The 20,624-nt window shown below is 42.1% G+C and overlaps 1 protein-coding gene across 1 annotated transcript in view; it reads right to left on the bottom strand.

Annotated features, from left to right (window-relative positions):
- Positions 1 to 5,134: 5,134 nt before the first annotated feature.
- The window catches only part of LOC133464174 (eukaryotic translation initiation factor 2-alpha kinase 3-like), a 39,430-nt gene continuing 23,940 nt past the window's right edge, over positions 5,135 to 20,624 (bottom strand). Inside the window, exons 2-11 of the mRNA XM_061746213.1 lie at positions 11,802 to 11,854; positions 11,611 to 11,693; positions 10,459 to 10,508; positions 10,247 to 10,366; positions 9,932 to 10,075; positions 9,642 to 9,846; positions 9,096 to 9,239; positions 8,799 to 8,897; positions 6,396 to 6,458; positions 5,135 to 6,242 (exon numbers count right to left, since the gene is read on the bottom strand). Coding sequence (XP_061602197.1) covers positions 6,150 to 6,242; positions 6,396 to 6,458; positions 8,799 to 8,897; positions 9,096 to 9,239; positions 9,642 to 9,846; positions 9,932 to 10,075; positions 10,247 to 10,366; positions 10,459 to 10,508; positions 11,611 to 11,693; positions 11,802 to 11,835 — 1,035 coding nt within the window. The 5' untranslated portion in view covers positions 11,836 to 11,854 and the 3' untranslated portion in view covers positions 5,135 to 6,149. The remainder of the gene's footprint in view (positions 6,243 to 6,395; positions 6,459 to 8,798; positions 8,898 to 9,095; positions 9,240 to 9,641; positions 9,847 to 9,931; positions 10,076 to 10,246; positions 10,367 to 10,458; positions 10,509 to 11,610; positions 11,694 to 11,801; positions 11,855 to 20,624) is intronic.

The following is a 20,624-nucleotide window of genomic DNA, read 5'->3' as shown; positions in this document are numbered from 1 at the left end:
ACTGGAGCCTGGAGGCTGGCTTTACACCACACATAGGGAAACGAGCATTTATGGCCCCACCTCTTTCAATAAATCTTCTTCATGTGATTCAGACTCAGGAGGTGGTGATCTATTTTTAGTTTTATTTGCAGCGTTTGATGAAATCTTCTGCTGTGGTTTTTTCGTGTCCTTTGAAAAGCCTCTTATTTGTTCCCCACCCTTTTTCCTCCTCCATCTGTCTTGTTATAGGTATAAAGTTAGGAAGGTAGTATTCCTCTTTCCCCTGGTAGCAATATCCACAATCCTAGGCTTAGGGGTAGGGAATGACCACACATCCTTAGCAGGGACGTGCAGAGACCTTTGGAGGGGCAGGTCCTGAAATTTAAAAAGGGGCACATGGAACACGACTAACACTTTCCGACAATAACATTCAGGATAACAGAATGTATTAGAGCAACCCATATTTATAAAGGGTGTAACATGGGTGTTCTCTCTCTCTCCTCAATGTCACAGAACCTGCAGAGTGCTTCTTTTGAGATGCTTGCTGCTAATTTTATACGCTTGCAAATTTGTGAGAAATCCTAATAAAGCAGTAACGGGTACTCATCATTGCCCATGACTTCATCTTCTTATGTTTGTTACATAAATGATGGAATAGTAAAAAGAGGATATGCTGTTGTTCATCTGGAGCTGTATTTGCCTAGTAGCAAAACCACAATGATCTGAGGATTTTATGTCTTTACACACAGAAAAGAAAAGGGAAAAAAGAGAGAGGAATGGACTGGTATCACCTCAGAACAAATGTCCGTGTTTTAAAGACATACCTTTTTTAACAACGATTCCAAACAACCACCTCCGCACTTTTTCTGATCCTTTTGTCACCTAGTCAGTGGTCATCCCTGATGCAACCAACTGAAAATGATCAATCTTTGTCTCCAACACCGCTTTAAGTAGAGAAACGTTTTTTTCTTATCTGGTCATTCATGAGGATTTTGATCAAAGCTGATTAAACAAATACCAGATTCCTCTTCTAAACCCGTCCAGACGCTGCCTTCAGAGAGGACTAAAATATGTATTTTTCTGCACGCAGAGTAAAACTTGGAAAGAAACGACCACTCCGGCCCATAGAGTATTTGTTTCACTTTTTGTAGTAGTTGTTGTAATGTGACATCCAGAGTTTACAATGAGGTGCTACGTGAATTTTTCTTTTCATCCTGTCTTTTCTCTTTTGTGTAAATTTAAGCCACTCTAAATCTTATGGAAGCAGTAAGGAGGGACTAAGTACTCTCAATAGCATTTGTTGGGGGCTTTTTAAAAAAAACATAATTGAACAGTGAAAAATGTTTGTAGTGGCTATTTGTCCTCCAGGTGAATTATAACAAAATAAATAAATAAATCAAAATATTCAACTCAAAGTATCAAACTATAATAATCAAACGGCCACTGAGACACCTAGGGAGTGGATTTACGCAGGATACAGAAAGTCCATTGTCCAGGCAAAAAATATAGTTTCCAATGGTTTATTTTCCTGGCAAACAAACGAGCAAAGATCTCTGACGCCTCTCTTGCCCTGGTAAAAAACCATCTGCCCTCCCAGGTGCCTGGCTCACCTGTGTCTACCAACCCATATATATAATCTCACCTGGTGCGCTCCAGCTACCCAGTACTTTCAAAATAAAACATGGTTAAGTAACAAAATAAACTTAATCAATACTAAATATCATAAACAAATTAAAAGTGTATTCCCAAAACTAGACCACAAAAACTAACTAAATAATAAATGAATTAAATAATACAAAAATGACAAATAGCTCCTACACTCCGGCCCCTAATTGTGGAAAGTGTAAACTCACAATTACAGTAATTTCTAAAAGGAGCTATTTTCTTTATCTCTCCCTAACTCTAACGGGGGGTGATTCTTCCGTCTTCTTCTGGAATACTGTAAACGAAGCGACCAGACAGAGGATAGAGTAGTAAGGTAGAAAGAGAGAATAATGTCCATGATCCTAAGCCGTGGCCTCCAGGAGCAGGCAGATCTTCGTTACAGGCCGCTCCCAAACACTGGTCTTAGTTTGAAGGCACACAGAACGGACCAATCCTTTGCCACCAGTGTCTGCGCAGTAAAGGAAAACAACAAGATCGACATGGACAGTAACATCAAGTCTTCCTCTGCCCAAAACTATAGCAAATGTTGTCTATTTTGCAAACTTAACAGTCACTCTCTGGATAAATGCTCACAGTTCAAGTTAAAGATGCATCGGGACAAGATAAGTTTCATACAGGAAAATGGAATTTGTTTTGGTTGCCTGAGAGTTGGTCACAGAAGCAAAGACTGCAGGAGTCGTTTGGTCTGTATCGTGTGTAACCAGAAGCATCCATCAGTCCTTCACATTCAGGAAAAGGATAAAGGTACATCCTTAAAGGACGCACAAACTGTGAGCTCTCCGCCGAGTGTTTCACCTGGATCTTCTCAGACATGTGGAGCTATAGGGGCCGGTGATGAGGATGATGCTGTCTTCTCCATTGTTGCAGTAAAGGTGAAATGTCAGATGAGCAATGAGGTTGTGCAAACCTATGCTTTTTTGGATCCTGGGAGTTCAGGTACATTTTGCACTGTCAGTCTGGCAAGGAGACTGGGCCTGAGAGGCAAACCAGCCAAAATTTTACTGAGAACCATGGCACAGAAGAAAATTGTGAGTACCACTGTGTTGTCTGGTGTGGAAGTGTCTGGCATGGACGTGGACGATTTTATTGAGTTACCAAATGTTATGACTCAAGAGACTATGCCAGTGTCAAGACTGAACATTCCACAGCAAGAAGATATTGCGAAATGGTCTTATCTGAGGAACATAAAACTTCACCATCTGGATGCAGAGGTGGATCTGCTCATTGGGACAGACGCTCCTAAAGTGATGGAACCCTGGGAGCTGATTAACAGCCAGAGTGAAGGACCATATGCAGTCAGAACCAGAGTTGGCTGGGTAATTAATGGACCACTACGCAGTGGAAAGAGCAGTGGAGTCAAGACGGGCTGTTCCGTCGTCACGACGAATCGTATCTCTGTGGAACATCTGGAAGAGATGCTCATCAGTCACCATGATTTCAGTGAAAAGACATCAGTGGAACGAGAAGATGATCCTGCGTTACCAAACAATCGCTGTGTGGCAAAGCAGCGGCTTCAAGGCCTGAAGAGGAAATTTGAGAAAGATGTCAAGTACAAGGAGGAGTACACTTCATTTCTCAGTGACATGTTGGAGCAAGGTTATGCTGAGTTGGTACCCACGGAACAGCTGGAACAAGATGATGGAAAAGTGTGCTACATTCCCCATCACGGAGTACATCACCCTACCAAAGGAAAGTTGAGAGTTGTATTTGACTGTGGGGCCATGTATAAAGGAACTTCACTGAACCAGCATCTGTTGCAGGGACCAGACTTAACCAACTTTCTGACGAATGTTGGTCAGTGGAAGTATGTGAGCACGAAGATCAATCCTGCAGATGAAGAATCACATGGATTGACTGCCGACGACCTTCTTACAAATGGAAGATGGATTAAAGGCCCGGAGTTCCTCCGTTTGTCAGCGAGTGAGTGGCCTGTGCCTGCTTCGATTCCTGCTGACGACCCAGAGGATCCTGGATGATGGGCCGAGTCCTGAGTACCAAGTCTGATGGCAAAGGATTGGTCCGTTCTGTGTGCCTTCAAACTAAGACCAGTGTTTGGGAGCGGCCTGTAACGAAGATCTGCCTGCTCCTGGAGGCCACGGCTTAGGATCATGGACATTATTCTCTCTTTCTACCTTACTACTCTATCCTCTGTCTGGTCGCTTCGTTTACAGTATTCCAGAAGAAGACGGAAGAATCACCCCCCGTTAGAGTTAGGGAGAGATAAAGAAAATAGCTCCTTTTAGAAATTACTGTAATTGTGAGTTTACACTTTCCACAATTAGGGGCCGGAGTGTAGGAGCTATTTGTCATTTTTGTATTATTTAATTCATTTATTATTTAGTTAGTTTTTGTGGTCTAGTTTTGGGAATACACTTTTAATTTGTTTATGATATTTAGTATTGATTAAGTTTATTTTGTTACTTAACCATGTTTTATTTTGAAAGTACTGGGTAGCTGGAGCGCACCAGGTGAGATTATATATATGGGTTGGTAGACACAGGTGAGCCAGGCACCTGGGAGGGCAGATGGTTTTTTACCAGGGCAAGAGAGGCGTCAGAGATCTTTGCTCGTTTGTTTGCCAGGAAAATAAACCATTGGAAACTATATTTTTTGCCTGGACAATGGACTTTCTGTATCCTGCGTAAATCCACTCCCTAGGTGTCTCAGTGGCCGTTTGATTATTATAGTTTGATACTTTGAGTTGAATATTTTGATTTATTTATTTATTTTGTTATAATTCACCTGGAGGACAAATAGCCACTACAATGTTGTTTACTGTTAAATATGTGTTTCCCCGACACTATAACCAACTATGATCAGATGATTTTTATTATGTTTCCACACAATAAAATTGAGGATCAATGAAGGGTCCTAACTTTTGTACTTTCTTTGCCTTTTTAAATCAAATCAAACTTTATTTATAAAGCACCTTTCATACATAAAATGCAACACAAAGTGCTTTACATAAAACAAATAAACATAAAACGTATTAATGCCCTGCCCCCCTCCCCGCACACACACAGACAGACACAAGCCCACCACAATTCACCCAAGTTACACACACAGACACACATGCAGACACACGGTGCAGACATGGCTGAGCACAGAGGATCCAGGTGAGGAAACGGTAACAGGGAGCCGTCCACGTCAGGAGGTCTCATAGCCTGCAGCTGCAAGGGTTTCCTCCACAGAGACCATCCCGGCCCGGACGGATAGAGGAGTCCACACCACAGCGGTAAAGCCGTGGTGCAGAGCTCCAGAACCATCCAGGCCAGAACCATCCCCAGGACCACCCCCTGCAGGCCAGAGTCACTCCCAGCATGGAGGCTCCCCATGAGGACACACTGGGACTAGCAGCTACAAGAAAGCAGGATAAAATACACTAATAGAGTTTAAAAAGTATAACATAACACAAAATCCTAAAAGTATGTGTAGAAAGCGAGACATTAAAAACTAAAAGATAAGACAGTAGAATGTATAAAATAGGCCATAAATAACGACTAAAACATTTAGATATAACATTGAGATAAAACAATGAAAATAAAATATGATAAAAACAGGATAAACTAAAGATTAATAAAAAACAGAGTAGTAAGATCCAATAAAAATAGGGGTGAGCATAAAAAATGTAAAAGAGTTAAATGAGTCAGTTAAAAGCCTGATTAAAGAGATGGGTCTTGAGCCTCTTTTTAAAAACATCAACAGTCTCTGCGGCCCTGAGGTTCTCCGGGAGGCTGTTCCACAATCGGGGACCATAAAAACTGAATGCCGCCTCCCCGTGTGTCCTGGTTCTGACTCTTGGTATCGTTAAAAGGCACCGGAGGACCTCAGGGTCCGCGAGGGTTGATAGGGTAAAAGTAGTGCAGACAAATAAGAAGGCCCAAGACCATTAAGGCACTAGTAAAAACTAGTAAAGGAACATTAAAATCGAATACAATACAATTGTAAATACAATTTTTATGTTCAAAACCACTTAGCATGTCTAAACATTTTTCCCTTAACAACTGCAAAGACATTTCAAATTACAATATACAGTTTCAATTAACATATAACAAAAAAACACAATAATGGATATCAACAGTACAATAAAATATGACCTCTAACAAATAACACCAAAGGCACGTTAAGTAGAACATGTAAGAATCACATAACTGACGCTGCATCCATTGTTTTTACAGTACATGAGTAGAACCGGCATAGAAAAAGCCTACAGAACTGACCAAGACTACTGTACTGTAGAGGAGGCCTTTCATACTCAAACACGGTTTTGCTAAAAAATATTTGTGCAGTGTTGGCCTAAAAATACAGTTATAATTTGAAATTCATATTTCCTGATTGCATGCACAAGCTAATTTTTCATGATTTAATCTCCTGCACATAAAAGTGCAATTTGTTAAAACATTTTCAAAGAAATTAGAACATCCATCAAAATTTGTTTGCAAATTACAGGCGGTCTCCATGTGCTCATTTAGCTTTTCAAAAGCTACCAGGAGATTGTCCCTTTTTCAGGCAGCATAATTTTCCAACTCCAACTTCAATGCACCTGCTGAAGGTCGGTCTTCTGGCTGCTCACACAGCAGCAACTTAATTATTCGACACTGAAAAATGATGAAGATTGTTTGAGAATTGCATATCTGTAAAATAAGAGCATCCATCCTCTGGCCGAAGCTCCATATAGGTTTTTCTGCATATACATTTCAGTTTTCTAATTTATTTATCAGTTACTGAAGAAAAAACACAGGACAGCCTACCTCTTGGGGGAAAGTTTGTGAAAACTCTTCAGGAAACCTCTGGCTTCTTGCATCAGCAAATAACTGGTATACACACAGTCAGAAAGGATAAGATAGAACATTGTTTAGTTAATAAGTCATTTAAACTAAATTCTACTGAAATGTCCTATAAATAGTAAAAAGTTAATGACAGGTTAAAAGATTTAAAAGGCTCTTTCTGCATGTGATTCTGCTGTGATTAGACACCATGCAGAAAAGAAGCTAACTGCAGTTGGTTAGTTAGCACTCTGCTCATGGAAGATTTTAAATGTGAGCATGAGGTAACTTATTCATGATCAGTTTTAATATAATTGTTATTTTTTTTAATACTAATTCACAAGAACTCAACTCTACATGGACAGCAATCCTTTTATAATCAACCTTGTTATAAACTAAACGATATTTGTTTAATCTGCTTACAAGAGTCCATGTCATATTCTATACTGTATATGTTTAGGAGCACAGATTAATTAATTGCATGTACCTTTCCTGGGTTGCCTTGAATCCTATCTGTTTTTTTTGCACAGTTTTTCTTTCTTTCCCGTACTGCACTACTTTTTATTTTTCATTCCAATGTATACTGCTTATATTTTGTAATAATACATTTTTTTTACTTTTTTTACCCTTTCCCTGCATGTGTGTGTTGAGTGTACTGCTGCTGCACAAAGAGAATTTCCCTATTGAGGGAGAAATAAAGGACAATCTCATCTAATATAATTGTCACCTTACAGGAAATTCCTTCTATGCTATGGATTAAATATCTGTAGTTTTCTCTTTAGGTGCGAGCACTCGCCCAGCAGAGTTTACTAAGGAATCCCTTCAAAATTTAACGCAAAATCAAACAGAAGCATCTTCCTCTGTCACTCTAACAACCAGAACATCTCCTCTTTGGTCTCCTTTTCTCCTTCCTGACTGCTCCACCATCACTCTATCAATGTATTTACTATCCTTCCTCTTATCCATCACTGTGGGAAACAAGACGGTGCTCAGTGCAGATCCTTGATACAGTCCCACTTCCACCTGAAACCCTCTGTTACGCCACCCAAGATGTTTAACAATTTAGATCAGGGGTCGGCAACCCAAAATGTTGAAAGAGCCATATTGGAGCAAAAACACAAAAAACAAATATGTCTGGAGCCGCAAAGAATGAAAAGTCTTGTATAAGCCTTAGAATGAAGGCAAATGGCGAAAGGAGAAATGTTGAGAAAAAAGTCAAAATGTCGAGAAAAAAGTCGAAATGTTGAGGAAATAGTCAAAATGTCAAGAAAAATGTGGAAATGTCAAGAAAAAAGTGGAAATGTCGATATTAATGTTGAAGTACAATCTCGAGAAAAAAGTGGAAATGTCGAGAAAAAAGTGGAAATGTTGAGAGAAATGTTGAAATGTCGAGAAAAAAGTCGAAATGTCGAGAAAAAAGTCAAAATTTCTAAATGTCGAGATCAAAAAGGAAAGGAAAAAGGAAGAAAAAAAGAGAAAAAAAGGAAAAAAGAAGAAAAATAGAAGAAAAAAATTAAAAAAAGGAAAAAAAAGGTCAAACATTTTTGAAAAAGCTCCAGGAGCCACTAGGGCGGTGCTAAAGAGCCACATGCGGCTCTAGAGCCGCGAGTTGCCGACCCCTGATTTAGATAAATATTCCCCTTTCTCTGCTAGATCCTCCCATACTTACACCAGTACAGCATCAGAACCATCCGCCTTTCCATTCTTCATTCTCTTCAACTTCACTAAGTCTCGACACTTCTTTGTTTCCTGTTCCTCTGCCCTGATGACACACCTAGTCCCCTCCCACCACGGTCACAGAACAGAACACCTCTACCACCTCCGCAGACGCAGGGTCTCCCCGCTTCCCTTCCTTTAAAGGTTATTGAATGATTAGCAGTTTCTTAATAGGTCATGGACCTCCTCACACAAAATTACCTTTTATACAAACTGGTCTGTTTTCAAAAAGAGCTGCTCCACTGAAACGTCTCTACTGAGAGCACCGGGTCAATCCTCTCTTCCTGTCCATCTTGACCTATCTTCAGCCTTCGCTACAGCTAACCACAACATGCTGCTATCTACAACCGTGAAAAAACTAGGATCCCTTAATAAATATACAGTTCTTAAGAAATGTTTACATACCAATGTCTAATGTTGTTCTTCATTTCTCGAAAACAAAGTGATTATAGTGCAGATTCACATCAAAAACCAACCTTGTTTTACCCATTAAATAAATGTTGTCAACATAGATGTGTATTCTTACTGAGGAAAACGTTAGCACACCCTTCTCCCCCTCTTTGGCTGACATAACTTCAGGGGGAGGCTTGTCCACATGTTGTGTTACAAGATCTTCTTATTTTTCTAGTTTTGTTTATTTTTGTTTCATGCTTTTCTTAATGGCAAACTCACATCTGCTCTTTCATGGCTAGATGAAATTTTCCAAAGAAGTTCAAAGAAGATCAGCCCCAAAGCAAACATGTCCACTTTATGGCCGTATGTATCAGTCATCTGTAATAGAAATATAGTTCATATATTTTCAGTGAAGGGATCTTTGCATGTATCTGGAACTAAACTGTAAAACGATACTTGGCAGGTGGATTGCTGAAATATTTTAACTTAGTAGTTTTGTGTGAGTTTAAAAAAATACAAACACCTGCATTTAAAAAAAATTAGATACTTGTGTCATTATTCAGTAAACAGTCTCACTTGTTCAGGAGCCATATAAGATCTGGTTCCTTGTTCTTTTGTCCTCTTCATCAGGTTGCCGTCATCATCCTCAATTTCTGTAGCCACCAAACCAAAGTCCCCAATCTTCACCACGTCATCCTTTCCAAACATGATATTGGCGGGCTGGTCATTGAAAAGTAAGAACAGCAATTAAAACCAGAGAACATGAAACTAATGCAAAAAAAAACACAAAAGCCACGTGAAGCAGGTTGCTCAGGGATCTTTCTCCATTTCCCAAAAACAAAAAAATACATACCGGTAGTTCAGTCTGACACTAAATTTCTGAAAACTTAAATAGTCAAAATATTCAACTTTTTCAATGAAATGTGGACTGATGACTTTGCTGACCCTATGAGGTTAATTACTTTCTGTGTTTTGTAGGCCAGGTCAGGTTCTCTTTCTCATGCAATCTCAACAAATTCATACTGACACCTCTCTGACACAGATTCACTGTCCTTTAACAGAAAACACAGTAAGAGTGTCGTGGAGAACTATTATATTTGTGAGTAAAACCACAAAACCCACCTTTAGGTCCCTGTGAATGCAGTTCTTAGAGTGAATGTACTCAACTCCACTGACAATTTGTTGGAGAATGGAAAGACTTTGTGCTCTTCTCTGTGAGTCTTGCAGAGGAGTCTCATTCCTCTTGTTTATCCAGTGTTTAAGTGTTTCAGAGCAACATAATTCCATCATTATATAGAGGTACTGTGGACGCGAGTTACTGTTAGAACTACAGAAAAGAGAAAAAAAAATAAGGATTTGGTTGTCATTCTGTAATAAACGACCATACCGTTTCATGAGGGGAAAAGACTTACTTAGAGGAGCTGGAGCCGGAGCCGGAGCTGGAGCCGGAGCCAAAGTTGCTTCGATATTTTGAATCCTCCATCCAGCAGTCATAGTATCTGACAACGTTCGGGTGTTGGAGGTCTGATAAGGCCTTTGCCTCTCGCTGAGCCTTTCTGATCAAAGAATAAAAAAATGAAAATCTTATTGATGAAACATTGAAAGCATCCTTCTTGTAAGGTATCTATTTGTGAAATATTAGCATCCTTATCCATAAAAGACAAGCACATAACTTTTATGGAAATAATTTCTAAGCAGCGTAGGGGTGGAGACCTACTATTACTTACTCTGTTGCACGGACAATCTTAACGGCATATTGCTTGTCCAAGAGCTTTTTTCTTGCAGTGAAAACACGACCAAAGCCTCCTTTGCCGAGCTTTCCAGTAACATCAAAGTCTGATATAAATCTACATACATGAAAACAAGGATGAAGGTAAGAGTCATGACTGCTCATCAGTGTCATTCTTCTAGTGCAATTACAGAAAACACTTTTCCATACCTTGAACCGGTTGAGGTACTTCTTATATTTTCAATGTTCTTGAATTTATCCTTAGAAAACAAAAAAAAAAACATTTTAAAGTTTTATTCTAAATGTAAAGAGGGGTAGTTGCAACTCTCTTTGGAACCTAAAAACCAGGTTAGAAATCTTGAGGTAGTATCTGAACTTAAACAAGCCAACAGCTTTTTATAATCTAAAAACATCGGCAGAATCAAAGGAATATTGTCTAAACCAGATTTAGAAAGACGTGTTAATTTCCAGCAGGTTAGACTACTGTAGCAGCCTGCTCGCTGGGCTGTAAGACAGCTACGGATGTACTGCATCCTGGTCCAGTCCTGACTAGAACCAGCAAACAAGACCATATTAGTCCAGTTCTCAGGTCTCTGCACTGGCTTCCTGTCGCTCAGGGAATAGACTTTTAAACAGTTTTGCTTGTGTACAAGTGTCTTCATGGATTAGCACCAAACTACATACATGACATGTTAGAGCCATATGAACCAACTCCGACTCTGAGAACCTCAGAAAGTGGTCTCCTGCTGGTGCACCAGAGTCAGGACTAAGTAAGCTGAAGCTGCGTTTCAGCTTCATGTTCTGAAAATCTGGAACAGTCTTCCAGACGATGTGAGACAGGCCTCAACTCTACACTGAAGGTGCAACACTACTGAGACCCGTGCACACCCATCCGTTAGGTCAGACCTTTGTGATTACGTTTGATCAGGGTCAGCAAAAAACCCTAGCCCTCCTGTGAAACGCTGCCAGCATCATCAACTACTACGACCAAATTAGGAAGGTTTTGTGTAAAGTTATCTGAACCTCTCGTTATCTGGCAGATTTAAGTTCAGACCTACACAAGAAATATTTCCAGAGCACGTATGTTCAACTGTACCCAAACTTTGTGACGTTTGATCCTTACATTTTTCTTGCATTACATATATTATAATATTGTGAAAATATTGTCAAAACATAGTGTTTTCTTATAAATTTCTTCTTACATTTGTTCCTGAAATAATACAGAATAATTGGTATACTGTGTTTTAATTTCAATAAGCTTTATTTTTTATTCTTTTACTAAGAAAACATGCAAGGATATACATGAATGAACCTCAACTTAAGCGTCTCATATTTACAGGAATTTTGAAAGTAATGACAAACCTGATCACTGGAGGGATCCAACGAGACAGTCATTGGAATGTCACTACTACTAGTTGTCAGGCCTTCTGATGAACTTTCAAGAGCTTATAATAGGAAAAAGTTCAGCATGTTAAATTTCATGTTAAAAGGAATTATTAACAAAGTGTGAGCTTAAGAACCATTTTAATATCAAATCCATTAAAAGGACTCACAGTGAATTTTGTCCGGGGATGTTGGACGATCCATTTCCTCTTGACTGAACTGCCTGGGAAACATATAAGACACAAAAATGTGTTTGATTGTCATGCGGTTGATATATTCCAATGGTTTTATTTTAAGTACTGTACAATTAATCACTTGTGTGTTTTATGTCATCAGAATCTTTTATTTAGTTAGTATAAAATACATCTTCTTCTACTCAGAATCATTAACAATTGTAATCTTTACTGAACACTCAACACAGCAGTCTGAGTGATATTTTTCTATCACTCACTCTACTGTATATCTATGAATTGCTAATTCTAGTAATGGGATTAATCGGATAATTTCTACTTGCCTGCTATAGTGGGAGTAGGGGAGGGATATTGAAGACTATTTCTATACTTATACGTAGATTCTGTTTAACTATGAGGGAACAGACCGGGACTTGGCCAACAACTGAAATGCACAAAAAAATATATTACAGCACAACCCTATCAGATCACTAATAATACAGAGCCATGCTCCATTTTGTAAGTCAATATTTGACAACAAAGGGTTAAGAACACGTCATTTACCTCACCGTCTAGTTGTTCCTGAAGAGCAGACCAGACCAGTTTATGTGCATAGCAGGGCAAGGCAAGGCAAGTTTAGTTCTATAGCAACAACAAGGTGGTTCAAAGTGCTTTACAAAGAAAATTAAATTAAAACATTCATAAAAAGCATGATTTAGAAAAATTTTAACCAAAAAGAAAGAAATACGAACAATAAATGAAATCAGTAGTTAAAATGGGATTAAGATTTGGAACTGCAGATTTAGAGCTTCATTAAAAGGCAGCTGAAAATTTGTGTGTCTTCAACCTGGATTTAATACACTTGTGTTTAAGCTGATTAAGCTGATCTGAGGGTTTCTGGGAGTTTGTTCCAGACAGGGAACAAACTCCATGTCTGGAGTACATCAACAGGTCTACTATCTCAAGTTTAAATATGAAATGACTAACAAATCAATGAAATGTATTACATAGCAGACAGACGAGTTAAATAAGTCTTTAAAATGTATATTATATACCGGTACATATATTTGTATCAACCCAATCCTGTAAATAGAGTGAATGGTTCCTTTTAGTGATACATTCGTTGTTGCAGATGATGGATTTATGCAGAGAAAAATTACGTGAATAACAGTTTCCACGTTAACAATGCTTGTTGATCAAATCTGGACTTAACTGGTAACTTTGAGAGACTATAATTGCCTGACAACGAGAACTGAATACCTCCAACCTTCTTGAATATATTGTGGTGGGATGAAATGCCATGGTTCTGGAGCTTTTAAGCATTCTTTTAGCTATTTGACCATAAATGTATAATTCAAGTCCATGAAGTGCAGTAGATCAAAACCACCTTTATCCTTAAGTCCAGAAAGCCATGATTTCTTCAGATGATGGTTCTTATTTATCCATACAAAGTTAAAAAACATGATAATAATATCCTTACATGTGAAGTCATGTACATTGAGAGAAAGGGCTGGGTACACGAATCTGGAAAAACCCTCTGCATTAGTCAAAAGGACTCTTCCTAAACTTGATAAGTCTCGTTTAAACCATAAAGTTAATATAGTTTTAGTTTTTACCATTTTGGGAAAGAAATTAACAAACATAAATACCAAGATATGGACAGGAATATCATATAAAATTCCACATTCTTATCAAGTTTCTGTACCATGACATTTACTGTACTTCTACCTGCAGCGTATTAATGGCATCAGACCTCATGTTAGTAAAAGCAAGATAGTTTATAGTTTATATTATAATACACACGTGCCTTTTTTAGGGGGGAAATTATACTACACATGACTATAATCTCCTCTAAGAACCATGTGTGCTCCCTTGTATTTCAATTTAAGAGCTTCAAGTTTCATACATAATTGTGTAAACATAGTTTTTGCCCTGAGTTGTTTTATTATAATTATACAAATTACAAACTATGAAAATGGAGTTATTCAATTTGAAAACCAAAATAATTAATCTACCCTCGTCTGAAGATAATGATTCAATGATGTTAACTTTAAATTTGTTAAGGAATATGGCTACACGGTATACTATATCAATCTCTTTTTTTTTTTTTACGATGTAACGACATTTTGCTACTTAATTTTTTAATTCATGTGTATCAGGTCTATTTTTAATATTTTATTTACGTTACCTCCACCCTGCTTCCACCTCACCATAGGGCTGGGCGATATGGCCTTTTATTAATATCGCGATATTTTTAGCCCATGTCACGATACACGATATATATCTCGATATTTTGCCTTAGCCTTGAATTAACACTTTGATGCTACAATCACACCAGTATGATGATTCTATATGTCTACATTAAAACATTCTGGTTCATACTGCATTAATATATGCTAATTTTAAACTTTCAAATAAGTCAAATTTACCAAAACTGTATTTATTAAACAGTTACTAAGCAGTGAGTGGCACAAACATAAAAAGTGTCATTTCAAAACAGAAAGTGCATGTTGCATCTCTCTGACTCCCCGTCTGAAGAACATCTGCTAAGAACATGTTCTGGTCCTGGTTTTACCTGGTTTCACCTGGTTTTACCAGGATGAGCTGCTCTGAGCAGGACGGCCCTTAGAGCACCTTTATATTAAGACTAATTGTAGGTGCAGGGACTGCAATGTTTTATCCTCTCCTCCTTTAATTTGCATCACTTTCACTTACTTTTAGAAATATGACGTCATATAGTCTTGTTTGACTTTGTTTCGATGATAGTGATTGATTTCATGGGGCCACATTTAAGCAACACTAGGTGACGTTTCTCAGCTGTGGAAGAGAAAAGCCTGGATTATGGTTCCGTGTTAAATCGACGCAGAACCTACGCCGTACGGTACGGCGTAGGTTACGCGGCGACGCGCCCTTACGCCGTAGGCACTGCGTTGGTGTAACGCGGAACCATAAATCCGTCTAAAGGCTCGGCTGCGCGTGTCGCACTGAGAGGGTCCTCGGCTCTCCGGAGAGCCGGCGCATCGTGCGAGGAGAAAACATCCCCTCCCGTCTTTACTAAACCGGTTTGCTTTGAAAAGAGTCTGTTGCGCGTAGCAACCGCGCAGATGAACTCACGGCGCAAACAGGCGAGTTTGGGAAAGTTAAAGCGGGGTGGAAGTGAGCGGTGGTCCCGGACAGCAGCGCTGACACCAGCAGCTGGTCGGGGGCCAATGATAATGCACACACGACAGCACGTGACTGACGTGTGTAACAGGGTGCGCTTGTTTTATGTCTCAGAGAAGGAGAGACGAGACGGGACGAGACGAGAGAGTGAGAAAAGCCTGTAATTTAATGCCCGCGGCTAAAAGCAAATGTATTCATGTAGTCATTTTGTACATCGCACAGAGTAGAAGCCGAGATACATCGCCTATACTCGATATATCGTATATAGGCGATGTATATAGTACTCGACCCCAGTACTTGAGTAAGAGTACAAATACTACTGGTCAAAATTGACTCCGTTACAAGTAAAAGTAGCTCAGTCAAAATATTACTCGAGTAAGAGTAGAAAAGTACTTGCTTTTAAAGGTAGCCTACTTAAGTATCCAAAAGTAAATGCTTTTAAATTTACTTTGAGTAAAAGTAAGAGTAAATTTCTTATTTTCCACATCAGTAAATTACTATATTTTTCCTAAATTAATTTAAGGATCTTTTAACTCTTGTTTTTCTAAGAATTCGATGTTGAGTTGTTGAAAGCAGAGACGTAGTTCTGCTTCGGCAGACACAATAAACATTTGAAAATAAATGTCTGTGGCTTGTCTGTGCCCTCGTTTTTTACTCGGTCGAACTCAAACATTGAGTTAAGATACGGCCAAGGATTTTGTGAAAGTCCCTGCTCCGAGTCCGGCTCATTATCAGACTCAGACGACTCAGCGGATTGTCTTTCTTCTCCTGACGCAGGTGTAGCCATTGTTGCGGCTCTGTCTTGACTTGTTGCGGCTCTGTCTTGACAAACGCAGGCTACTTGGCGGTATCGTTTTGAGGATGCTTGACATATTTCCGCTTTCCGTACATCCCAGTGGAGAGCGTGCACTGTGATAGGTCTCCTCCTTTGACAAAAACAGCTTGTGTCCAATAGGATTTTAGGGAAGAAGAAAAAAAGAGCAGACCTGAAAGTAAAGAGTACTTTTCAGCCTTCCTAGAAATTTACTCGAGTAAAAGTAAAAATATTTGTCTTGGAAATGTATTCAAGTAAGAGTAATAAGTACCAAAGAAATCTAATACTCAAGTAAAGTATAAAATCCTCTGGATATGTACTTAAGTACAGTACTCAAGTAAATTTGCTCCGTTACTGTCCACCACTGCGCCCAGCCCTACCTCACCATACAGGAAAAGTTTTTCCACTCACGTTTTGATGGGTCACGGACTTCAAGGCTGCTTTCCCTGCGCACTTCTGCAGTAGACCAACGCAGCTCCTCTCAGTCACAACCAGGGAACTTCCGTACTGATGCCAGCGCGGAAGTAACACCAGTTTCAGTGGGACTGGAGCCTGGAGGCTGGCTTTACACCACACATAGGGAAACGAGCATTTATGCCCCCACCTCTTTCAATAAATCTTCTTCATGTGATTCAGACTCAGGAGGTGGTGATCTATTTTTAGTTTTATTTGCAGCGTTTGATGAAATCTTCTGCTGTGGTTTTTTCGTGTCCTTTGAAAAGCCTCTTATTTGTTCCCCACCCTTTTTCCTCCTCCATCTGTCTTGTTATAGGTATAAAGTTAGGAAGGTAGTATTCCTCTTTCCCCTGGTAGCAATATCCACAATCCTAGGCTTAGGGGTAGGAAATGACCACACATCCTTAGCAGGGACGTGCAGAGACCTTTGGAGGGGCAGGTCATGAAATTTAAAAAGGGGCACATGGAACACGACTAACACTTTCCGACAATAACATTCAGGATAACAGAATGTATTAGAGCAACCCATATTTATAAAGGGTGTAACATGGGTGTTCTCTCTCTCCTCAATGTCACAGAACCTGCAGAGTTTATTTACAGCTTGGAGTGTTTGTGTTGAGATGCTTGCTGCTTTCCAGTACTCTGGAACTGTCAGGTGATGGAAGGCATTCAAGATTTCCCATGTGGAATTATCTCCTCCTTTAAAGCGCCGTTTAAGCTCTTTTTTCATGGTGTCCACAAAAGTGTAGTACACTTTAACTGTAGTAATCTTGAATGGTCGCAAAAGCATGGTCACTTGTAGCTGCTGAGGCAAAACACTTCAGCTTTGCTGGAACTTTCCTCCTGGCTTGTCCTGGAACCTGAGAGGGGGGTCCAGACTTGCTGATGCAGCTTTCTCTGTGGCCTGTTCATACAGCTTCTTGAACCCTTCCTATGTTCTGGTAAGGGCCAACCTCTGCAAAACCCCATCAACAATCTCATAAGCTGCAGCCAAGTCTATATCTTTCTGCTGCAATGCATCAGATGCAGTTGCAGTCACCTGGAAGTCATCTCCAGACACAAGACAAATTCAAAGCTGATGCTTTTGAGAAGGATCATTGCATCACCTGCTGAAGAGTCTGGAGGATCTTGCAGTGTCATTTCCTCAAGAAACTGCATAACAGCAGGGAGGACCTTCCTTAAAGTGTTAAGGGCAGTTTCTCTGCAGGCCCACCGTGTGTCTGACAGCTTCTGCAGCTCCCGTGGAAGCTGATCAGGGCACAAACTCTTGTGCCGTTTAGAGGAGTTGGCAACAAAACAGTAACGTTTTTCAACCAAGTTGAAAAAACTGACAAAACACATGTTGGACTTTGCACACTCCACCAACACCATATTAAGACAAAGTGCCTGACAGGGCACATACAAGGCCTTCGGATTTCTTCTTTGGATTCTTGACTGAAGTCCCTGAAAGCACCCACTCATGTTTGCAGCCCCATCATAACCTTGACCTCTGATGTTTTCTATCTTCAGGTCATTTTCTTCCAGGAAAGGCATCACTACCTTTTCAAGAGCCTCTCCACTTGTTGACTGCACATTACACACCTGAAGGAAGTGCTCTTTGATTTCCATGTTGTGTATATACCTGATTACTACCGAAACCTGCTCGGTATGCGACACATCTGTGGTTCTATTTCGTCCCTACTGACCGCCAGGCGGTGCTGTAAGCACTGGATATCTCCCCCTCGCGCATGCGCATGTCGAGTACAATACCAACAATGTCACGTCACCCGTGACCCCTGCATGACCCCCGGAAGGGTATATCTTCCGGCGTCAGCATGGGATCTTCTCCTTATTTCTTCTCGCATCGCGCGTCTGAAGTACAGGACGGAAATAGGAGCTTTGTGAAAGCTTCTCCCTTTCCTCCCTAAAACCGCCGGCCCCCGTGCAGCTTCGTGCCGTAAGGTAGGAGTAACGATCTCTGTCGTCCTCCGAGAGGCTGTGGCCGCGCGGTATTTATTGGTATTTATTGGTGTTCGTTGCGGCGGCGATGGCGTCTCCCCGCCCCGCCCCCCTGGCCCAGCTGACAGAAGGTAAGCTGTTGGCTGCGCCCGACACCTGAACATTCTGTGCAGTTATTTTTTCTGCTGAAAAAAAAAAAAAAAGGAAGACAGAAAGGGATTATTTTTTTCTTTGGAAAAAACAATACAAACACCTTTTTTGGTCTTTCTTACAGCCGTGGTGAAGGCCACGCCCCTCTCCCACCGGCTCATTTGTGGTAACGGCAGCGTTTCGCTCCCTCTCCCACTTTATTAATGTGACATTATTTTTTCCTTGCAGAGTATTTTTTTCTTTTGAAAAAAAAAAGGAAAAAAAGAAGACAGAAAAGGATTATTTTTTTCTTTTGAAAAAACAATTCAAACACCTTTTTTGGTCTTTCTTACAGCCGTGGTGAAGGCCACGCCCCTCTTCCACCGGCTCATTTGTGGTGACGGCAGCGTTTTGCTCCCTCTCCCACTTTATTAATGTGACAACATTGTTTTTTTTTCCTTGCAATTATTTTTTCTTAAAAAAAAAAAAAAAAAAAGGAAAAGAAAAAGGAGAGGATTGTTCTCTTCCTTTTGAGTAAAGACGCCTTTTTTTGCCTTTTCTCATAGCCGTGGTGACGGCAGCGTGGCCCTCCCCTTTCCCACCTGCACATCGGTGGTGACGGCAGCGTGCTCGCTGTGGTGACGGCAGCGTTTCCGCTCCCCTCTCCCACTGACACACCCGTATTGACGGCAGCGTGGCCCTCCCCTCTCCCACCTGCATATCGGTGGTGACGGCAGCGTGCTCGCTGTGGTGACGGCAGCGTTTCCGCTCCCCTCTCCCACTGACACATCTGTGCTGACGGTAGCGTGGCCCTCCCCTCTCCCGCCTGCATATTGGTGGTGACGGCAGCGTGCTCGCTGTGGTGACGGCAGCGTTTCCGCTCCCCTCTCCCACTGACACCTACGTGGTGACGCAGCGTGTCCGCTCCTCTCTCCTGCCAGCACATCCGTGGTGACGGCAGCGTGTCCGCTCCCTCTCCCACCGGTCGCTGTGATGGAGCGTTCATGCTCAGGGTGCATGGCCGCCCTGGATCCTGCGGTTGACCAGGACCTCTGCGTGTCATGCCTGGGCCCTGAGCAGCCGGGGCCGTCGGCCAGCCTCCCCTCATCCCAGCCGCAGTCTTCTCTGAAGCGATCGGCAAAGAGAGTGGTGGGGGCTCCCAAACGACGGCGGATGACGAGCCAGCTCTCCTCGAAGGTAGATCGCTTGGCTGCCGACATGGAGCAGATGAAGGCGCTCCTCCTCAATCTGCAACCTGGTACTGGCCAGGTGGAACCTGCCATGCCAGAGTTTGCTCTGGGGTCGCCACCGCCGCTGCCAGAGGACGCCATCTCCATTGCAGCCTCGGCGAGCCACTTCAACGTGCCATCAGGGGACCCGGCCTCACAGCGCTCGGGGTTCTCCTCGCACTCATCTGCCCAGAGCTCTCGGGAGGGGACGGCTTGTTCCTCCGTGGAGAGCGTGATCCGCACTGCCCTGGCACACTTGCAGCTGGATGCACCGCGTGCGGAGGTGGCCTCTAGCGCCTTCCACAGGCGCAATCCTTCTCCGGTGGAATTCACCATTCCGCCGTCGTCGGATTTTTTGAGGGAGCTGCACTCATGCTGGAGAGATGTCACAGCCCTCTCCAGGCTGACAGCTGATGACCGCGCTCTGACGGCGATGGAGGACGCGGCAGTGGCTGGTCTCCACCACATGCCCCCCATCGAGCCCTCCATTGCAGCGCTGATAGTGGCTCCTGATGAGGCTCTGAAGCCAGATCCCAAGTGCCCCTCTACCCAGTGTAGGGTTACTGATGGGCATATTTGTAAGGCTTATGACACAGCGGCGCGCATCGGCCGGCTGGGGAACACCCTTTCTCATCTGCTACTGGCTCTCTCCACCTCCCTGCAGGGTGCACAGGTGGACGGTTCCACACGGGACTTGTGTGATGTGTCCCTACAGGCTTTTGCCTCCCAGACGAGGGAGCTGGGGCGGCTGATGTCCACCCTGGTGCACACGCGCCGTCATGTCTGGCTGGCGCAGTCACCCCTGACAGAAATGCTCGCAGGGCTCTTCGTCAGGCACCGGCAGAACCGGGGGAGCTGTTTGGGGCAACTGCCCTGGAAGCTCTGGACCGCACCGCCCTGGCCGATGAGACCAGGCAGCGACTGGTGCACCTTCACAGGAGGGCGCCCGCTTCCAGTACACCGAGGGGTCCTTCGTCCGCCCCTGGACGTCGCCCCCAACCACCTGCCCACGGGAGCCAGCGCAGCTCCCAATGGCCCGTTGGACAGCCTGCCGGGGGCTTTCGCCCCCCTGTGCGCGGACCGCCCCGGCAGAGT

The sequence above is a fragment of the Cololabis saira genome, chromosome 17 (genome assembly GCF_033807715.1).
Source record: "Cololabis saira isolate AMF1-May2022 chromosome 17, fColSai1.1, whole genome shotgun sequence".
NCBI classification, from domain to species: Eukaryota; Metazoa; Chordata; class Actinopteri; order Beloniformes; family Belonidae; genus Cololabis; species Cololabis saira.
This window is presented reverse-complemented; position numbering and strand designations above follow the sequence as displayed.